This window comes from Suricata suricatta, chromosome 1, assembly GCF_006229205.1.
Source record: "Suricata suricatta isolate VVHF042 chromosome 1, meerkat_22Aug2017_6uvM2_HiC, whole genome shotgun sequence".
Lineage (NCBI taxonomy): Eukaryota > Metazoa > Chordata > Mammalia > Carnivora > Herpestidae > Suricata > Suricata suricatta.
Window position 1 is genome coordinate 20,836,847 of NC_043700.1, and position 23,055 is coordinate 20,859,901.

The window sequence follows — 23,055 nt, forward strand, 5'->3', positions numbered from 1 at the left end:
GAAGCAATTCCCTTACTTCAAAATTGTGAGGGGTTTGTTGTTGAATAATTACAATTGCTCCAGTCCATGAAAAAATAAGATGACTAAAATTTAACTACTCATGTGATAAAATAATCTTTACATCACAAAATTTCTAGGACATAAGATCATAATTAATGTGAAGTGTATAAAATTTCCACCCTTAGCTAAGCAATGTTGGCATGTTGGTAGTAGATTTTATTTGAATAGAACCACTTTTGATTAGTAAGTTGTTTTCTGTCTGGATACAGTATGAACTGCAGTAATTTTTTGAAAATGGCTATCACTTCTAGAGCAGCAGTAAGCCTCTAAAGTTGTAACATTAGATGAAAACCAACTAAAATACTGACTAGAGAATAGACAAAACAGGTTAAGGAAGAAGAGTCTACATATTTATTCGTCAGGTGTAATCACTCTGAACTTTTGAATTTCACATGATCCTGATTTTAAGGTGTCAGAAGACAATGGCACAGCTGTAAAAATAGGAGGACCTTGTTGGTAAATGTCATCCCAACACCACCCTTGATACTCTGTTTCTGTTCCATGTCACCTCTTCCAAAATCTCATTTTGTTCCCCACACTCTTAATAAGTATGTAAGCATATCAGCTACTTTGACATATCAAGGACTTGGGCTACAAAGGGGTAGAGAGATTCACAAAGAAGCCACCATCCACAGTGTAGAGGAATATGGGAGACCGATAAGTACAATTTCAGTGATAAGAATAATAATAACTGACTAAGTTGGAGGGAAAGAGGAAAGAGAAGATATTTTATGTAAAAACAGAAGAGCTGTGAGGTAGGGCAAAGGGAGAAAAGATGGGGCGGATAGAAGGCCAGGGTATATTTACATTGCTAATGCCCCAGTTTCACTAGAGACTATAGAATATCTATCGACTATTCCACATAAGAAGTGGAAACCAAATTAGAAACCATTTGGAAGATGGTAGAAATCCTGAGCGTGTTTGAAGTGATAATCACTGGAAATAATCAAAATGTGATGATCAGTGAACTGGTTGAGTGTGGATAGATTGCACTTCTGTCTTGGACAGGGTCCCAGCTTTAGAAACAAGGGCACAAGGAAATGGAGGGACTTCCGAAGCTATTTTTTAAGGCAGTAATCCCTTGTAGAGATTTAGAAACTAGGCGAGTGTGAGTGTATGTACACGTGTGCGCACACGTGTGCCCACTGAAAACAGTATTCGGCCTCATCCCCATTGCTTAAACAATTTTATTCAGCTTTGCATCCTTAACCTAATGCAGGAGTAAGTAAATTAAATGAATGCCCAAATCAGTAAATGCTGTTTGAAGGAAAGACTTGTAAGCGATACCAGCATGATGCCTATCGAAGAGACCAAACATCAATTTGAGGGGAAAAAAAAACCACCAGCACAAAATGAGAGAGAGAGGTGGGAACTCATCATGTCCATTGTTCCTAGAAAGGACTGTAAGACTGCCAAATTAAATGCTCATTTCCAGCAGGGCCACTGATGGCAGAGTACGGAAGGTGTGTAGGGTCGCTGAATAGGCTTCTTTAAAAAAATACAATGCATTTTCCCTCTTCCCCATAAAAGCTATTGCACGTGAAATCTGGCTTATACGAGCACCACATGCAGTTTTCAAAAAAGGAAATTAAAGAAAAAGCTTCAGCTTTGTCTGCGAAGAACATGGGCAAGGATTAGGTTTTTGGTAGAAAGTCAGCTACCAGTCCCCTGACCTCTGCTCGCTGGGTGTCTGGAGCTGGCACGTGCCTACAGCCGTGTGCAGCCACCCAGATTCAGCGGCTCATAGTTTTTATGTTGCTGTTCTTTACAGACTTCCATGCTCACCATTCTACTTTTATACGTATTTTTCAATTTGTATTTCCTTTATTATTGAAGGGCAGTTGACATCCAATGTTGTAGGAGTGTCATGTGTACGGCATCGTGACTTGACAATTCTATACGGTACTCAGTACTCACCACAAGAATGTAGTCACTATCTGTCCACATACCTGATCACAGTATTATTGACTGTATTCCCTGTGTTGTACTTTTCATTACTATGAGATACATATTGTATGGGGAAAATGCCAAGTAATCAAGGAAGGAGGAGATAGAGGGTAGAGGTAACCCAGAGTAGGCTTTTGGATGAGGGAAGGCAGAGTTAGAGCGGCAAAATTTGAGAAGCTTCTCTGCTTGAGTCTAGTACCACTGAAGAGGCAAATCTAGATACCTGTTCATTTATTTCAAAGACTTTACCCCTTACTGCCTTGACCCCCTCACCTCAACTTGTCAAATCAAGGTAAGGGTAATTTTCTCTTTGTACTCAGATTAGGGAGTGATACGCCCCTGGCTTATTTCTATATGCCAGTGGGAAATGAGCATACATCAGCGTTAGGCAGAGGTTTCCTTGGAAAAGTCTAGAGCATACCATGAAGACAGAGGATGCGACCAAATTGGAATAGAGAGGCAGAAACTGTAGCCAGAACGGAGGAGAAGGTTTGCTACATCAAAAACAAAGCCCAACACCCAAAAGAAAACCAAGGCAACATCTTGAAAGGAAAAGTAATAAAAATAAACAATATGGAAAACTTTATGACTATATATTTAACCTCATAATTCAAAAACCAAATAAATAAAATGATGTGTTATGTATTTACTCTTCACTCTGCAAACGTAAATATGTTGAAAGTACCCAGCATATTAGGGTGCAAAAGTAGATACTGATAAATGATGAATAAGATTTAAAAAGTAGTGCCATATATTTGAGGACACTGTGACAGTACTGAACAGAAAGTTTACCATTTAGTCCCTCTGATAGGATCTACATGCAGGAAGCTGTCCTACAGAAGCACTTGTACAAATGGGTAAATATATGTGTGTGCCTGTGAGTGTATGTGTGTGTGTGTATTTCATCGCAACATTGCTTGAAGAAGTTAAAAAAATATGCAGCTCAAAAGTCAATCTCTAGGAATCTTGAATTATAAAAAAATATATAAATATACTTCCACTAAATTATTGAAAATAATGTTGTCTCTGAATATTTTAATAGGTATACATCTATAATGTATTTTTGAGTGAAAAATGAAAGCATATTCTAAAAGGTAGTATGATATCTGTATGCATGTATGTATATAAACATATATTTGAAAACAAACTAATGATATCTCAAATATAGAGATAATAAAAATTGAAAGTAAGATATTGTTGAAATTCTAGTTGAGATTTTACTGAATATGAAAATTTCCCTGAAAGTTCATTACCACTGAGAATTATGACATTAAACTTTATTATTGCTACAAAACAGTTTAATATACAAATTCTGTCAAATTTACAGCATTAGTCTATGTAGGTACTCTAAGTACAGTACAAAGAAATTTCACTTCTCATAAAAATCATACAAGTTTTTTATTTCATTTTTAGCGTTTTGACACGTATACCCTTAGGAATCAAAGCATACCTTGGATATAGTCAACTAATGTTGCAGGGACAGAGGGTATAAAAATTCAGCCATTCAGTTAAAAGAGGAAATGCTTCAAAGCCAAAAAATTACTGGCTTAACACAGTTCTCTAATTTCTACATTCTCATTCCATAACATTCCATAGTACTGTTTTTAAAAAAAATCACCTGGTTTCCAGGGCTTCTTAAACTTACATATTTGATAATTATGTACGCAGTAAAAATCACAGTGCTTGCTTATGTTTCACAGGACATGAATAGATTAGAGGAACGTGTGTACAATGCATCGACAGAAATTATGTCTATGAAAGAACAACAAGTGAATTTGGAACAGGAAATAAAAGGAGAAGTGAAACTACTGAATAATATCACTAATGATCTCAGACTGAAAGATTGGGAACACTCTCAGACGTTGAAAAATATCACTTTAATTCAAGGTAAAATATTTTCTCATTCTTCCAGAAACCGATGTATTAAAATGTACTGATGTGTGCAGAGATTTGGTGTTGGAAACCCTATGGTATAAAGTAGTTTTTGAGCATGTATTTATAACAAATATCCAGGGAAAGGAATTTTGAGATCTTATCGAGACAGGTAAGATATCAGCATCTTGGTATTCTTGAATTGAAAATGTTTTAAAAAATGTATTTAAGGTCCAATGAGTTGTTATTCAAAATATTCCATATTAATGAAAATGAATACAAGTGTTCTGTAAGACACCGAATTCTCTCCCTGTCCACAAATCAAACCTATTAGTTGTTTTTCGAAACCTGCAGATTCTTTTTTACTCCTTACCTGACTGTATTCTCAATTAGAAAGGTTTTTGAATTCTACAAGCTAATAGTAAATTTGTCAGTTTCTTCTTTAGCTCCTGTCAGTAAACCATGGTAAATTGAATCCTAACTGATTTTTAAATTAATATATACATAGTACATATTTTCACACTAGATTTTATTTATATTTTGAATATTTTCCCATATTTTACTTTGTATTGGGTTTATCTTATATAAAGAACACTTTTTAAAAAAACATTTTACTTGGGGAACACCTAGGTACCTCAGTTGGTTGAGCATCTGACTTGGGCTCAGGTAACGTTCTGACCTGAGATCTGAGTGTCAGCCCCGCCTACACTGGGCTGCGCTGTCAGCGCAGATCCTGGGTTTTCCTCACGCTCTCTGCCCCTCCTCCGCTAGCGCACACATGCGCGTATGCATACATGTGAGTGTGCACGCACGCACGCATGCTTGCTTTCTCTTCCCCTTTCTCAGATAAATAAATTTTTTAAAAAAGATTTTAAGTAATCTCTACACCCAACGTGGGGCTGGAATCTCTACCGACTGAGCCAGCCAGGAACCCCAAGAACACATTAAAAAATATGCAGTCTAACCATTTCTTTTCACTGTATCTCTTTCTACCATCTTATATTGTGCTGTTTTTGTCCAGTTTAAGATCCTTTTGCTTTCTTTTCTTGTCTACTTTCTGATTGATTGAGATTCTTCTCAATGAATTTTTCTTTCTGCCAAAAGCACCGAGAAGATTTTGGAGACTTCCTTTTGGAGGCTTTTTTGGCTTTTCTTGCTGTTAAAAGTAACTGCTCCAAATTGTCATTCTTGTCATTCTTGTCATTCTTCTTGCCTTTATTACTTGCAGTTTCACTAATTGTGTTTCTTATATTGAGAATTGATTGATTTCACACTTATTTTACTTCTATTTGTAGGTTTAAGTCTATCACAAGTTCGGGAACATTATCATCATCGGTCTCTTTCAATACTGCTTCTTCACGGGCCTCTGTACTCTTTCTTCTGTCGTTCTACTTCAATTCATGCTAGATCCTCTTATTTGAGTCTGTGAAGCCCTATTTTATGATCTTAACACTTTTATTTTATTAGTAATTAACAGAAATCCATGAGATTTTTATTACATAACACTAGGAAAGAATATTTTCAGGAGAAAAAAATTAAAGCAATTACCAGAAGAATATATATAGTATGATTTTTCTTTTTAATACTCAAAATTTGGCAAAAATAAGTAATGTGTATTTATAGATGCATACATATGTAATGAGAATGGTAGCTTTTAAAGTACAGGAAAGTAGGAACCAGAAAATTCAAGTTAATGTTTAGCTCTGAAAAGGAAGAAGAGGAATGAGATTCGGGAGCACCCAAATAGATACCTGTTTCTTGATTTGTGATCCTGCAGGGCTATTCTCTTTATTATTGTGCTTTACAACATACTTATGTAGAACACGCTGCTTGCATTCTTTAATTATGACATTTAAAAAGGTGATAAAGAAAAATTTGAATCAATCAACATTCCCTCTAACGATTAGATAACTCCACTTTGGATTTCAAGTAAATATCCAAAATTTTAGAAATCCAAAAGCAAACCCTTGATTCTCAAGCATCCCACCCCATCCCCTCTGTCAGTCTGCTGGTTCCTGGGCTTATGTGTCAGCTGTATCATTATCTAACTACTCACCCCAAGATCTCAGAAGCTGCCTTTGATGTCTTTCTGTCACTCCCCACATCTGATCTCTTGTTACATACGCTATTTCAAATAAAACCACTTCTCACTCTCTCCTCTGTCACTATTACAATTTTAGCACCTATATTTGACTGATGAACTCCATCAACTTCTCACTTGTTCTCCCTGATTCTACCTTTAATCCATCCTATATAATGTAGAGCAAAAGAGTGATATAAGAAATTAGTAGATATTTTAGCTCTCATGCTGAACACCCTCCAATAATTTTCCCATTGACTTGGAATAAATCTGAATTCCTCCCCCACCTACTTAACTGCCCTCATTTTCCCATTTCCCATCTGTCATTCCCTCTAACTCAGAAATCTGGAAGAATGAAAGTGCTAATAAAAAATGTAAGTTACTAAGAAGGGTTGGTTTCCCTTCTTGCTGTCCCTCATGTGCACCCCATCTCTTGAAAAGGTCTTCTCTTAGAACTCCACTCCTTGGAGTCACTCCAAAACATTTTTTTAGGGGTAATGTTTTTCCTCCTATGTTCTCATTCCCCCCCCCCCATCTCCTTATGTCATCATTTGCTTTAGCTTCCTCATAGTACTTATCGCTGCTAAACTTATTTCATCTATGCATTTGCTTATTTGTTCAGGATACATCTCTAATAGCACGTGAGGTCCATGAGGTTGAGTTTCACCTCTCTTGTCTATCTGTCCATCCCAGCACCCGTTAGAGTGCTGGCTGCACAGTGGGTGAGCAGTTATATATGTGTTGAATGAATAAGTGAAACCAGCACTTTCTTCTGCTTAAGTCATACTTTGTAATAGCAGTGTCAATTTTCCAGATTTCCAACATGGAAATCTTAATTGTTCTTAGTCCTCTTCTGAGTTTGCCGTTATTTCTTAAATTTTATATTCTCTATCCCGTTGTTGCTTCTTTATATTCCTGGGTAAACTTTTCTTAACACTGCTCCACAGACTATTGAAATAGTCTCCCAATCATTTCCTTCCTCAATCTTTCAGACTGTGAACCTAACTGCACTCTTGTTAAGGCACCGTCTTCCTAAAGAGAAAGCCTCGGTACAAGCTTCCCTATCACTTCCTCATTCTACGTTCTCTCTGCGCCACTCAGGATCTTCTCTCGTGTGTATTCACCCACTTTTAAATACCCGATTCTCTCCCTTTTTCCTCTGTGATACCAAGTACTTCAGTTGATTCAATTTATGATTCTAACATACCAAGTGCTTTTTATGTCCTGACTGATGCCTTTGCCTTCACTTGAAATATCTTCTCTTCTCGGGCGCCTGGGTGGCTCAGTCAGTTGAGTGTCCAACTTCAGCTCAGATCATGATCTCATGGTTTCTGGGCTCAAGCCCCACGTTGGGCTCTGTGCTGACAGCTCAGAGCCTGGAGCCTGCTTCAGATTCTGTATTTCTCTCTCTCTGACCCTCCCCTGCTCGCACTGTCTCTTTCTGTCTCTCAAAAATAAATTAAAAAAAAAAACCATAAAAAAATAATTCACTTTTCTCTATCTGAAAATCTCATATCTTTCATTCAATGTCCATCCAATATCTGAAGCCATCTCTAGTTTCCTCACAGTAATACTGTTTCTGACATATTTTTTTTAATGTTTGTTTACTTTTGAGACAGAGCACGAAGCGGGGAGGGTCAGAGAGAGAGGGAGACCTAGAATCCAAAGCAGGCTCCAGGCTCTGAGCTATCATCATAGAGCCGGACACAGGGCTTGAACTCTCAGACTGAGTTCATGACCTGAGCCAAAGCTGGACGTTTAACCAACTGAGCCACCCAGGCACCCGGAACATTAGGTATTCTTTCATAAGAGAAATCTTCACATGATAGTCATACCTAAAATTACTTCACATTGTCTGCTAATTCAGTGTTGCCTCTTCTTGGAAACCATACATCCCTTAAAATCAGGGGCTATTTTTTATATTCTCTACCACGTATAAGCATACAACAATTTTTAAATAAATACTCATGAAACTATAACAGAAGAGAAACAAATTGTACAAGTTAATGAGTGCTTTATTATTTTTTGGTTGGAAGAGTAGCATCTTTGGGTCTGTCCTCTTAATTTCAACAACTGCTAAGTAATCATGAAGATAAAAGATACAAAGGTATTTTAACACATCAAATAATTATAGTCATCAGAGTATTAAGGACTAACTGAAATTTCATCATTGAAATACTGAAGTAGAGTTTGTGAGGAAGTGAGCTATAGCATGATTTAAAGAAACAAAGTCAGTAAACATTCAAAGAGAGGAGTTAAGAGAAATAAAATACAATATGGCTCATTGGTGAGAAAAGAGAATGTGTTTATTTGAAATGAAATTTTAAACAAATTTTCCTTCCAGGATCTAAAAGCATATATATTCAGATACATACATATACATATTCATATCAAGGAAGAAGAGGGGCACCTGGGTGACTCAGTCGCTTAAGCATCTGAGTTCAGCTCAGGTCATGTAATTGTGATTTGTGAGTTTGAACCCTGCTTCCAAATCTGTGCTGACAGCTCAGAGCCTGGAGCCTGTTTCAGATTCTCCCCTACTCATGCTCTCTCTTCTCTCTCTCTCAAAAATAAATAAAACATTTTTAAAAAAAGAATAAACACTTCAAAAATTATAAAAAAGTGTTCACCATTTAGTCAGCAAGTAGGAAACAGAACTTTTTCACAAACACTATCCTTACAATTATTTTGCAGATAACTGTATAGATTAACTACACAGCTCTAATGTTGGAGAATTAATCCAATCATAATAAATACCTCATTGTTATTTTATATAATTCTGAGTCAAAAATCCCTCTCTGTATTTTTATATAAAATACTTATACCAGGTTTCTGAATCTCAGAGTGAGAAAACCAGATAAACCTTGAAGACTTCTACCTGAGTGTGTGGGATGTTACATTTTTATTGTTATTTTATTCTTCATGTAGCGTTAATCTCACTTATTATATTATGTTTCATTTTTATACATTGTTATATCTCTTCCTCTGTCTAGAAAGAAATGTGGAAAGGATCTCAACAAATATTTTAGTGCCATTTACATATTCTGGGGGTGGGACAGAAGTATACAGATCATGTACCAGGTTTCTCTTAGCTTTGTGTGTAGACTTTCTAAGAACGCTGTCAGTATAACTCTCTCTCATCCTACCTTATAAAAGTGGTCTCTCCTTTCCATCCCTGCAGTAGCTCATATCCTAACCATCCTGCAGCGGGACTATTCTAGACTTACTTTTTATCTGGTCGAAATGTATTGTGTCTGTTTCACCCTCATATTTCCTTAAGTTCCAGCTTAAAAAAATAGTATCTCCATCAACTCTAGAGAAATATAGCTATCTATTCCACCATGTTATGGAAAAAAGAATGAAGAACTTAAAGTCAGGGGACTTAGTTTCTTTGCAGTTCACTTCTTTTCTTTGTTCTGAATTACTATGTAGTCTCTCAAAATTCTATTCCATAATCACATCAATAACCACCTCTGTGCATCAATATATGGACACAATGCTACCTGTCAGCTCCCTGGCTAACAAATGTCAAGACTAGATTAATATTGTCCAAAACGTATGACTTGCTCTGGTTCAAGAAGCCATAAGAATTCACGCTATTTTCCCCCAAATTTAATACCTCCTAACTGCAAAGTTACAGGGATAATTTGTAGACACGGCAGCAATAATGTGCCATGGACAATTTCCTCTATAAAACACACATACAAAATCCATTACGTAACTCCCTCCCTATATTTTTTTAAAGGAAAACTAAGATTTCTGTATAACCACAAAAAAGAACTGATTTAGAATACTTGGTAATCATAAATATGAGGGATCAAAATTATACAGTGCACTGGAAAAGCAAACCCAGGCACATCATATCATTTAAAATCCTCAGATGATACTAAAGAACTAATAATGTCTGCCTAAGTTTCCAGACCTATGTTTCTCTGTGTCCTAATTATGATCATACATTTTCTACTTCAGTCTTAATCTTGCCTTATATGTAGATCATCATAAAAGTCTGCCAAATCTTTTTGGCTATTGGTTCTTAAATCTTCCTCTCTCTTTGTCTTTTAGTTTTCATGCTCATTGATTTAGGTATCTTTAATCTGGAAGAGACTTTGGAGGTTTCTTAGTCAAACATATAGATACAGGGGTCAGAGAGAGTAGACTGTCTAAGGTTTTAAAAACTAGTTGGAAAAACCAGAACTAGACCACTTATTTCCTGACATTCTAGGCTATACTATTCCACATTTAGTTGACTTCACTTTTGGCATCTGTTTTTCCATTTTTTCTGGGATGAATTTTTCCTTTCCCTAGTGGTCAAAGGCACAATTTTTTTTTAATCACGATAATTACTTGTACAAATCTCCAAATTTAAATTCTATCAATTGTTTATTCTTCTTTATTTTTTTTTAATGTTTATTTATTTTTGAGAGAAAGAGACAGAGCATGAGTAGGGGAGGGTCTGAGAGAGAGGGAGACACAGAATCTGAAGTAGGCTCCGGGCTCTGAGCTAGCTGTCAGCATAGAGCCCGATGTGGGGCTCAAACCCACAAACCATGAGATCATGACCTGAGCTGAAGCCGGATGCTTAACCAACTGAGTCACCCAGGCACCCCTAAAGTGTTTATTCTTGAGAGAGACAGAACATGAGCAGGGGAGGGGCAGAGAGAGAGAGAGAGAGACAGACAGACAGAATACAAAGCAGGCTCCGGGTTCTATGTTGTCAGCACACATGGGGCTCAGACTCCCGAGATCGTGACTTGAGCCAAAGTCACATCTTCACCGACTGAACCACCCAGGCGCCCCAAGTGGTCCCCACTCGTAATCACAGAGGCTAGGAACCTAGATCTAATCTGCGGGTTCCTTGTTTCTTGTTTCACACATTCCCATTTTTCCTGAAATGCCTGTGTCTTGCTTTAGAGCTCTAATTACTAAATCAAAATCTTTCCTTGTGCACTTTTTTTTTTTAAATACCACCCTTGAGTACCGTGGATTTGCTTCCTTTCAGTTTGCTCAGCAAAATTCAGGCTGCAAATTGAGTCTTTCCGTCTTGTGTGGCCTAACTTCGTCACTGCATAGAGAGGACTGAGCCGCAGCTGTGTTCTGGGTGGTGGACATATAACCCCTACTGTTGGGAAGGCTGTCTTCTGAAGCAATGGGAGATGCACACAGATTCTCCCTGATGTAGAATTGTGACGTTCTTGTGCAACATGAAAATACGTGTGTCCAGTATTAAGCTCTAGCTTAGGAGAATTTGTGTACATGATTATGTGAAAAAAAAAATAGGCAGCCAAACAAAAGCACACACACAGGAAATAAATATGAATGATTATTCTCTCAAGATGATAGAATTATGGAAGCGGCTCAGTTGGTTGAGTGTCTTACTCAATTTTATCTCAGGTCATGGTCTCATGGTTTGTGAGATTGAGCCCCACATCAAGCTCTGTGCTCACAGTGTGGAACCTGCTTGGGATTCTCTTTCCCCTCTCTGCTCTTGCTCTCTGTCTCGCAAAATAAATAAACATTAAATAAAAAGATGATAGAATTTTAAATTATATTTTTTCTAGCCTTTTATATTTCTTATAAGTAGCACTGCTTTTGTAAAGAAAAGACAGTAAAATATTACTGCCCCATGTTGCATATGAAGAGAAAGGGACAATATGCCACTGAAAAGAACAATGATGTCTTAAAAATGGAGTAACCAGGGAAGAAAGTTTCTAAACTCTAAGTTAGACCTTGAAAAATGGAACAGATCAGAAAAATGGAGAGAAGCAGGGACGAGACTTCAAAAGAAACAAAGAAAATGAATAGGATATACTTTTTCACGAGACAATCTGTATCTATTTGTGTGAGCCTCTCTTCACATTCTTCAAGTATTTAACTTCCCACCTGAGTAAAATTTGTCAACAGTGCTCTGATGCTAAATATACTTGTGTGTCATCCTTGAGCTATATATTTGGCTGAACCACAGTGACTGAAAATGCCTCCTTTATTTTTAAATTATTTTTTAAATGTTTATTTACTTATTTTGAGAGATGGAGGGAGGGAAAGAGCAAGCAAGGGAGAGGGAGAAACCCAAGCAGGCTCCACACTTAGCACAGAGCCTGACACAGGGCTCTTTCTCAGAACCGTGAGACCGTGACCTGAGCTGAAATCAAGAATTGGAGCCACCCAGGTGCTCAAAAAATGCCTTTCAAGACATCACTGTGTCTTAAGATGTACTCAGTCATATATCTACGTTTTTTTTCTTCCTTTTGGAGTTGAAAGGAAGATTGTAGAACGTTCTGCATTAGTACCTTGTGCAGTCCATGTGCAAGAGGGAAGACGAGCTGGGTTACCTTAAAGTTCCAAAGTGCCATCATTCTGAGGAAGGGATCACTAGGTTTCTGTTTTGCTGTGCATAGAAAATTCAAAGACTACATCAGTATTGATCAAATTCAGTACTCAGGGGTCACTTGGGAAATTGTGAGGCCAAGTAGTCAGACTTTTCCCTGAAACCTCTTCCACCAACTTATTTTGTAATATCTATACCTATCTAGTCATTCCACTTGATACAACTCTAGTGAACAATCCAGGGGTTAGGGTCACTGACCTGTGCACTTGGAAAGGAGTGCATAACTTTTGACTTCCCCAAAACTTAACTAATAGCCTACTGTTGACCAGAAGCCTTACCAATTAACAATCAATTAACACATATTTGTATATTTTAAATTATATATACTGTATTCTTACAATAAGGCTAGAAAAAATAAATGTTACAAAGAAAATCATATGCAAGAGAAAATATATTTGCAGTACTGTAGTTTATTTGTCAAAAAAAAAATCTGTATGTGAGAGGACCCATAGTTTAAACCCACGTCGCTCCAGGGTCATCTGTGTTTTCCTTGAAAAAGTATCCTTTTACTTATTTTCACCTTCCTACCTTTCCCCATGTCTCTCCCACTTACTTGGAATTCTCTTTCACCTCATTCTATCCATTCTTCAAACTACCTTTCAAATTTTACTCTCTCAATAAAGGCTTTGAACCATCGCCTCTCCTGCTGATTTGCATCACTCTAACAAATGTCTGAGTTTGTCATTTTCAACAGTATGGTTTTTGGTTGTCTACTATGTGTGGATCATGCATGATTGATAGACCCTTACTTATACATTTTCCAGATAGCGTCTAAATATGGTGAAATCTGCCTAGTGTGTACACAATACCAATGTGGATTTATGCTGTCATAGGCTCAGGGTCTTTCTCTGCTCCTGGCTACTCAGAACCTAAAAAACTGAGAGACACACATAGATATATAATACATAATTAAGTTGTCTGTTTTAGGGCTAGCCCCTCCTTATCAGGAGAGAGCACTGCACTTTGCTATAGCAGGGCATGCCTCCACTCACGAAGGTCAGTCTTACTCATTCTCTGTTACTGTACAACAAAGGAAAGATTTGGATTTACTTACAGAACTGTCTGTTTAAAATTTTTTTTTAATGTTTGTTTGTTTTTGAGAGTGGACAGATGGGGAAGGGGCAGAGAGAGGAAGACAGAGGATCTGAAGTGGACTCTGCACTGACAGCAGTGAGCCCGATGCGGGAATTGAACTCCCAAACCATGAAATCATGACCTGAGTCAAAGTCGGACACTTAACCAGCTGAGCCACCCAGGCGCCCCTGCTTATAGAACTGTCTTGAAACATGACAGATCCATTTTACCTATGTTTTCAAACTTTGATCAATAATTATAATTTATTTTTTTAAAGGTCCTCCTGGACCCCCAGGTGAAAAAGGAGATAGAGGTCCTGCTGGAGAAAGAGGTCCACCAGGCTTTCCGGGTGTAATAGGTATGGTAATAGTAACTACTTAATCATACACTGTAGGGCCACGTCATATGTATGTGTGTAGGGGGAAATGGTGATTCAATTTGTTTCCTATGGAGTGTGTGTGTGTGTGTGTGTGGGTGTGTGGTAAAGGGGATGTCAAGTATTTTCCAGCAGCCTCATCACTATAATGTACCAAATGGAACTGCTTTGGCTTTTTGAAGAAAGTTAAATGCTTTAGCCAGAGGGAGTGCTATCCATGGCCTTGGCCATACACAGTGTATGGCAGACCTAGCTTTAGGTCACATGAAGAGAATAGGAAAATCATCTTTACCTTGAAGATGAAGATAATGTAAATATAATATGTTATATATATATATATACATATATACATATATATATATTATATATGTATATATATATATACATATATATATATATTATATATGTATATATATATCTCAAAGGAAATTGGATTGCATTCCTTATATAGCCCTTAACTGGAATATATTTGCTTAAACGTATGAAACCTAAATGTAAATATTGTATAGAATACAAATGACTTCTACCTTTATTGTCAGCCACTCTCTGTCTTTTACTTTGTGGAAAATAGTTTTAAATTATTTTCTCCTGTTGATGTTGTAATCTTGAAAGCAGTATTTTGAGAGAAGATAATAGAAGACAGAAAAGGAGAAAGAGCATGAACTTTCCTTGCTCTCAAAAAAATAAGGAGACAAGAACAATAGCATGATTGTCATGTTATTCTCTGCTAGAAATCAAATACCCACATGCTCTTTGAAAGTGGGGAGTATACTGCATGGTTTAATTATTAGGATGGTCTGTGCTGCCAAAAACATGTCTAAATTAACCACGTACTTCATCCTATTATTTTTTTGGTTATATAAAATGTTCTTCTCTCTGATCAATACATTGACTAGCTCAGGTTACATCAGAAAAATAGTGTTTAAAAATGAAAAACCCGAATTTGACACCTCCAACCTTTGCATCATTATACTTAAAAAGCCAGTGCACAGTTTACATTAAAAAGGTTTTAAAATTATTTAGAATCTATGTATCTACTTGTTTTTATACATATATGTGTAACATATACATAATTTTTTTTTATATTTATCAGGTAGGTTGTTGGTATGCCTTTGAAAATATTGCCAGGTACGATTCTTTATTCAGAAAAGTCTTTCTACTTGACTAGCACTCCAGAGATCTTACCAATGGTGCATTAATGTCATAGCAGGGAAAGTAACCGGCGTTCTATCCACTGTCAGACCTGCCATTGTCAAAGGTCTGCCGGCTCCTCCATTATAAACCGCAGTTGTCAAAGCTTTATGACTCAGCCAGTTCTGTCTGGGCTACAGCTTGTTGTACAAAGCTTCATCTTGGGAGAAACTTTTGCAACAGTTTCTGAGCTATGGATGTATGCAATAGAAAGAGGGATTTAAAAGTTTCAACTTTTGTTAATTCCCTAAACAGACATCAGTGCCAAACTGCTCCAATTCTTTTAGTGAGGGTTTAGGCTGTTGCCATTGGTGCTGCTCATTTACACAAGCAGGCATTACGCAGTTTCTCAGATAAGAGTTAGATTTCATTGCTGGGTTTTAAATTGACTCTGGAAGATTATTAAGTTGCCATTTGGTCTGGTGCACTGCAGCAAAAGTATTCAGGTTACCAGGCGTCTCTCCTAATGGATACTTCCCCACTTAATTGGTACATTCTGTTTTGTTCTCCACCAGATTACCTAATTGCTCAATATGGATACTAGAATCGGGAAGTAAAGAGTATATGATGGACAGTCATGATAATTCTACTTCCTGATTACAAGTTCATTCACATCCCACGTACACATGCAGCTGAGCTTCCTAAACTCTGCTTGACCAACTAACTCAAAGTGCTCTCGATTCACAACCATGATCTCTAAACCTAAGAAACTTCAATGATTATTCTAGTGGTCCTAAATAATCAATTCATTAAATATACTATAGTAGTTACTCAGGTACTGGGCTGGGTGTTATGTTAAAATTTTCTGTATCTCAAATAACATAATAGAAATTTCAGACTGTCCGTTCCTTGGAAACATGCCAGGAAGAATGACTTAGTTCCTTTTGCTCAACAAAATGTTTGCCAACCCCTTTTCTTGTTCCTGGTGCTCTACAAGGCCTCGCAGATCACAAAACTTTCAGTATGATAAGTATTTCTATGAATGATGGATGTCGTGGTAAAGGATTCTTGACATCCTCTGAGACCTTTGGGGGCACTTTTGGGTTATTCCCCCAATGACAGCAGTGCTTTAAAGAAAGGGCACCACATTAGATCCTGAAGTATCCTTTTTGTAGCCATCTACTGGGTTGTTTCTGCCCACTGGGATCACTAACAGGTAGCCTCACCTATAGGCATGGGAGGGCTACCTACATGAGATGCCTTGAGAGGGAACCAAAGGATCCATTGGCTGCAAAATTTTGATTATTATCCAGTGCTCTTTACTTTCCTGACATAGCTTGAATTATCTTCCATAAGAATCATGCTTCTGGAAGAGAAAATAATGTCCATCTAACTGTGGATATTGAAGGACAAGAACTACATTTCATTCATCTTTATATCTACCCAAGTCTTTACCCGTACCCCACCCCACCTCCTCTTCTGGTCTGTGGCCCAAAAAGGCTTCTCCCCTCACCTTGAACCAGGACAGAGCTCCCTAAAATAATGTATGAGTAAGGAACATTGCTGGCCGCAGACTCTTTATGAGTGTTGAAAGTGGGTTTCTTTGGGAGGTAACTAATTATGCCAATGAACCCCAAAATGTCTGCAAATTATGTGCATATAATTAAATTAAATTAAATGTAGCAGCCTTGACAAAAGCTGGTGGAAATAATGATTATATTACAAACATCAGGGCACCTGAGTGGCTTATTCAGTTAAGAATCCTACTCTAGGTTTTGGCTCAGGTCATGATCTCATGGTTTGTGAGATTGAGCCCTGTCTCAGGCTCTGCGCTGACAGCATGGAGCTTGCTCAGGATTTTGTCGCTCTCCCTTCTCTCTGCCCCTCCCCCACTCCCATGCACAGGTGCACACACACACTCTCTCAAAATAAATAAACTTAACAATAAAGAAGAGAGAAGAGCGTCATTAAATGAAGAAGTCACATAAATCTATACGTATATGAAGTCTGCCTAAACATCTTCCTTCGTGGAGGTCTAATGATGAAGTGATTTCTACGAAAGTATCACATGTACTTCATTTATGGATTCATTTGTTCACCCACTGAAAAAGTGACGTAATTCCTAGTTGAACAACTGTATTCTGTCTGAGTATTAGTGCAGTGTATTCAGTCAGCCATCATTGGAGAGGTTCTTCCTGATGCCCTTCCTAGGAATTTTCTATTACATTTCTCCCTTTATTCTAAAATTATAATCTCCAAAATTACCTTCCTTCTTGACTTAACTTTCTTGCCATGTATCTCCACAGTGGAAGATCTGTTCAGTTAAGAACCCTTTGTAACTCCAGGAACATACGGGGACTGACATAATATGTGTGCTCAGTGTATTTTTGTTGAATTAATGGAGAAAATGGTAAAAATGGAGAAAAAAATGAAAAAAACTGTAAAAATGGGAGTTACCACTGAGCAACACTCTATAAAGAGTGGGCAGTGGTCTAAGATTTTTAAAAAAGAGAGAATTTTGAGTCAGTGATTTATATGTAAGTTTGAGTCACAGATTTTAATAACTCTGAGTACAAAGGCCTGCCTGTCTTGCTTGGATAATGAAGAAAGGTATAAGTATTCATCAATTAGCCCATCTTGAGAACTGGTGTTGGTTTTTCTTAGGCTGTATGCTGTGAAATCCAGCTAATAGATACTGCAAAGTAAATGTGTGTGTGTGTGTGTGTGTGAGTTTGTGCATGTGTATATTCAGTATATGAAAATAGCAATTTATGATATAATGTTATATTGTTATACATATGTAGATTTATACATATTCATTTATATATAATATACAGTATATATGTATTTATGCAAAGTAATATAGATTGAATAATTAAATTGAGATGCCCTGACTTTACTAATATTTCTAAACATAACATCATTTTATTGCTTAAATTGGATACATTGGAATCAAAATTTAGGCTAAGATGAATAATATTTCTTAAGTGTTTAGAATATACTTAAACTTAACATTTCTTAGAGAATATTTAGCTCAATTTTAGGTGTCCACATGAATGTACCTCAAGAAAAGCTTTTTTTTTTTTTTTTATGTTTTTATTTATTGAGAGAGAGGGAGACAGCGTGAGCAGAGGAGGGTCAGAGAGAGAGAAGGAGACACAGAATCCGAAACAGGCTCCAGGCTCTGAGCTAGCTGTCAGCACAGAGCCTGACATGGGGCTCGATCCCACGAACTGTGAGATCATGACCTGAGCCGAAGTCGGACGCTCAACCAGCTGAGCCACCCAGGCGCCCCAAGACAAGATTTTTTTTTTTTTTTACTGAGTTAAATATGTATAAGTCCTGTCTCCTGGAACTTGTAAACTAACAACAATATATTAACAGATTGATACTGGGAAAAGATGTATCATTTTTAAATTTTTTAAAGTGTGCGTTCCAAAGAGTTAACTGAAAATTTAATTAATAAAATATCTGTGAACTGATTATAACATCTAAAATGAGATTTTTACAACAGTTGCTTTCAAACTGCTGCGCTCCAGGATGAAATATTCTATTCTACTGGAAAATAACACTTGTATGTGCAGTTTTCATGGTCACTACAGTAATGATGGGGTGCTATTTTCATTTAAGCACATAAAGTCTTAGGTTTGTATATTTATATAATGTGCACCCATAAACGAATCTTTGTATAATATACACACACATGTATATATATATCCCATATATATGGTTACATTATTGTTTAGGATTACAGTAGAATATGTAAAATCAAGTGCATGAGAGAAAGCTTAATATATTCCAGCACTAGAACCCAATTTTTTAAATAATTATTTTTATACTTCTCATGGCTTCAGTTGTGTTTTCTCAGGAACAAATCTTAAGAATTCGGTTTTCACCTTGTATTCTTCAAAGTTACCATTTCAGCTACAGGCAAAATCTTGCCATTTGAGGATTCCTATTGGATTACATAAGCCTTCTGGTTAAAACTCCAAAAATTTTCTTATTTTTTTATTTGTAATAATAATTTGTTATTTATTGAATATCTACATTGTACTAAATGCACTAATGTTTCTACCAATTGGTTATATTATTTATCAATGGCACCCATGCAATGTTATGATTGACTATTATCCCTACATTTGGAATTTTGCTTATTGCATATTCATCAATGAAACTAAACTGCTTCATTATACTCACAAGCCTAGATGCAAAATGATTTATTACCACTGGGTTTTTCTTCATTGATGATGTAGGTCCTCCAGGTCCTAAAGGTGATCGAGGAGACATTGGTTTTCCCGGAAGGCCAGGATTCCCCGGACCAGGGGGCAAGACCGGCAGGCCAGGTACTGGGATGATCTATACTTTCTTTGTGGACTGTGTAATAGGTGCACCAGAGCATAGGTATTTCCCCATATACTTGCATAACAAAAACAATAGCCATCCTAGTATGAATAGTAGATGCACATGTAGTTTATCTTGTGGTCTGAAACATTTAGAAACTAATTTCTGTCTATACCTGAGCAGTTTCTATATCCCAAAGGAGATGTCTTAAAAAAAAAAAAAAAGAAAGACAACAGAAGATTTATAGTCTCTACCCAACCATAAATCACGTGAAGAATAGTATCTATCTTAGAAGAAGAGAGTGGAAAGATTCACAAAGAAAAACAAAGTATAAATATCCTTTTAACTAAAACTGGCCAAACCCTGGGAAGTTAGAGTCCGCAATCCACAGATAGGTCAGAAATCCTAGTCTGTGCAAGGTAAACTGACTGCTATTACATATTAGTTCTTAATAAGCTACCTTATTCAGGCTCTTCAAAATTTACATACATGATGATGTTATTTCTACTCCTTACAGCAGTAGCGTAAACTTGAAATGTGAGCTGTACTCAGAAATTTTAGAAGTAGGGAGGCTCATTGTTTCTAATCTCAAAGTAAATTATGACTAAAGGAATAGGACCCTTATCATGGAGGAGTTTTTTTTAAAAAGATTTTGTTTTTTAGAGTTGTTTTAGGTTTATAGAAAAATTGCACAGAAAATACAGAAAGTTCCCATAAACCCACATCCATTTTCCCTATTATTAACATCTTGCATCAGGGTGGTACCTTTGCTATAATTGCTGATCCAGTATCGATACATTATTATTAACTTGAGACCACAGTTTATATTCCAGTTCACTCTTAGTGTTACACATTCTATGGATTTTGACAAATAGATAATTATATGTATCTACCACTAGAGTGTCATACAGAGCAGGCTCACTGCCCTAAAGATTCCTTGGGGTCCACCTACTCCTCACCACCCCATTCCCTCCCACCCCTGGCTGCCACCAGTCTGTCTGCATGCTCCACACTTTTGCCTTTTCCAGAAGGTCATACACTTGAAATCATACTGTATGTAATGGTTTCAGATTGGCTTATGCATTTAGCAGTACACATTGAAGCTTCTCCATGTCTTTCTATGGCCTGATAGCTCACTTATTTTTAATGCTCAGTATATTGTGTTTATGGATAGATCACAGTTTGTTGATCCAAACATTGTGGTACCTCCAGGTTAGACAGTCATGAAGAGAGCAGCTGACATGAGTTTACCTAGACGTTTGATTGCTGCATCAGATGGTAAAGCTGTGTTTAAGTCTGTAAGAAACCACCAGCCTGTCTTCCATAGTGTTTGTACCATTTTGCACAACCACCAACAATGAGTGAGAGTTCCTATTGTTCCACATCCACACTGGCCTTTGGTGTTGTCAGTGTTTTGGATTTTAGCAGTTTTAATTAGTGTTTTGAGGTGTTGTTTTTTGTTAATGTTTATGTAGTTTTGAGAAAGGAAGGGAGGGAATGAGGTAGAGAGAGAGAGACATGGATCAGGAGTGAGGGAGAGAGAGAACCCCACGCAGGTGCCACACTCAGCACGGTACCTTGTGCTCGTGGATCTCACAACTCCCAGATTACGATCTGAGCCAATGTCAAGAGTTGGATATTTGACTCAGCTGCCCAGACACCCTGTAGCGTTTTTGTTAATATCAGTGTTTATGGACTGTGTCCATAGCAATTAAGCTTGGAGAAAAATCAGCTAGCCACCAATAAGCAGCTTTCAATCAGACCCAATTACCTGAACTGAATGGTATATTTATATACCAACCATGTCTAAAACTGTCTAGCTTTAATCAGGCCTTTTTGGCAAAATGGGAATAAGTGTTCATTTGTTAATTTGTTTGAAATTATCTACATCCTTCAGGAATTGCTGAATTTTCTAAATGAGCAATTTGTGTGCAGCAGATAAATATATTTAAAAACCCTGAATTTGACAAAATTGCAAAACTACTTATAGTTTCCAAGATAATTTAAAATAGTTCCATGAAATGAGAAAACATGTTATCTGTATTCTCACTTTAAAGCTAAAATAGTGTGTTAATCTACTGTCTGTCTTAAATAGGTAGTCATTTATTATCCCTGGCAAAATCATGGTAAGATTTTGTTTGGGACCCTTTCTGGTACAGTCTATTTGTAACTTCCTATTTACATTAAATCAGAAAGGCTAACTTCATAAATGAGTATCATTATGACCTCTATGTAAACCAGAGCTATTAATTCATCTTTCTGAAAAATCTACATAAAAAGGAGAAACATGGAAAAAAAATTAGGAATGTTAAGAAGACCTTACTCTTCCTCTCACTCCATATATATAACCTTCCTGCGTGATCAGGGATGACGTTAAGAACAAACCACAGAAGACACATGTAACTGTATACAACTTAGCTGATTTAATGAAAAACAAGCTCCCTCATTTCTTGGCGGCCTATATTTCCTTCTACACCGCGCTTGGAGCTGGGGATACAAAACTAGCTGACTCCTCATGCCTGAGTATTCTCCCAGAAATTTCCTTACAACAGCTGCTCTTCTAAAATTTAATGAACAAGATCATTCTGTAATGTATATGTGCACCATCTAATCTTAGGGGGTTCATTTAAGAAGAGTAAATATTTCTCAAGGTGGTTTGAATTTGCATTTCATGTTGGCACTTGGTCGTTCCATGTCTGTTATTTACTTTACCCCCTTGGGAAATACAGGGAAAGCATAGTTGGTTGGTACTTGACAGAAATAGTGTAATATATCCTTAAAAAAAAAAGTGCCTCCCCACCCAGTTAAGCCTCTCTGTTTCCCCATTTAAAGACAAGCCTATTAAGAGGACCCATATTTCAGAATTTATGTAAAAATCAAATGGATTAATAAATGTTTTAAAGTGCTTCAGTTTCTATCATAAAGCAGGCTGCATATACATCTTAGTTATTAGCGACTACTTGCACAAGCTTTAGTTGTTTCTTCTTTTTCCCGACATTCAAACTCCTAGAGCTCAACAAATGCTCTCTAACTAAAGCGTTTGAGACAGTATTCATTCACCCAGTCAACACAATTTTATGAGAGTTCACTGTGTGCTGTAGATAAATATAGCATATCCCATAAGGAGCAGGAATAAAAAAAATGCAGAAGCAATTGGCTATAATGCATGTGGTAGGTAATAAACGCTCATGAATTAGGACCAAATACTATGGAGCAGAAAGTAGAGAGTGATTAATTCTGTACAGCAGGACAATGTGTTACAGAGGATGTAGTGTTAGTGCTGGCCTAAGAGATGTATAATAGGTTGTATACCTGAAACTATGAGAATAGTGTATGTCAACTATAGTTAGATTTTTTTTTAATGCATACAATTTCTTTAGGTGTAAGGTTCTCAAACTTTACCAGGCATTAGAATCTCCTTTAAGACCTGTTAAAATAGCCTCCTAGGCTCTACCCCAGAGTTTCGTTTCTTTCTTTTTTTTTTTTTAAGTTTATTTTGAGAGAGAAAGAGAGCACACGTGGGAACAGGGGAGGGACAGAGTTTGAGGAAGAGAGAGAAAACCAAGAGGCTTCACACTGTCAGCACAGAGATCCACAAGGGGCTCAATCTCACCAACTGCAAGATCAGGACCTGAGCCAAAAGCAAGAGTCAGTTGCTTAACCGGTTGAGCCACCCAGGTACCCCTACCCCCGGAGCTTTTAATTCAAATTTAATTTAGTTAGGGGACTGGGATCCCTTGAAAATTTTTAGTCATCACAAGTTTCCAGGTGATAGTGATAATGTTGTTC

General features: G+C 37.0%; 1 protein-coding gene across 3 annotated transcripts in view; it reads left to right on the forward strand.

Moving 5' to 3' along the window:
- The window catches only part of MSR1 (macrophage scavenger receptor 1), an 80,730-nt gene that overhangs the window by 21,631 nt on the left and 36,044 nt on the right, over positions 1 to 23,055 (forward strand). For all 3 annotated transcript variants that reach the window (XM_029935184.1, XM_029935198.1, XM_029935188.1), the window contains 3 exons: positions 3,708 to 3,894; positions 13,696 to 13,776; positions 19,179 to 19,268. In XM_029935184.1, the coding sequence (XP_029791044.1) occupies positions 3,708 to 3,894; positions 13,696 to 13,776; positions 19,179 to 19,268 (358 nt within the window). The remainder of the gene's footprint in view (positions 1 to 3,707; positions 3,895 to 13,695; positions 13,777 to 19,178; positions 19,269 to 23,055) is intronic.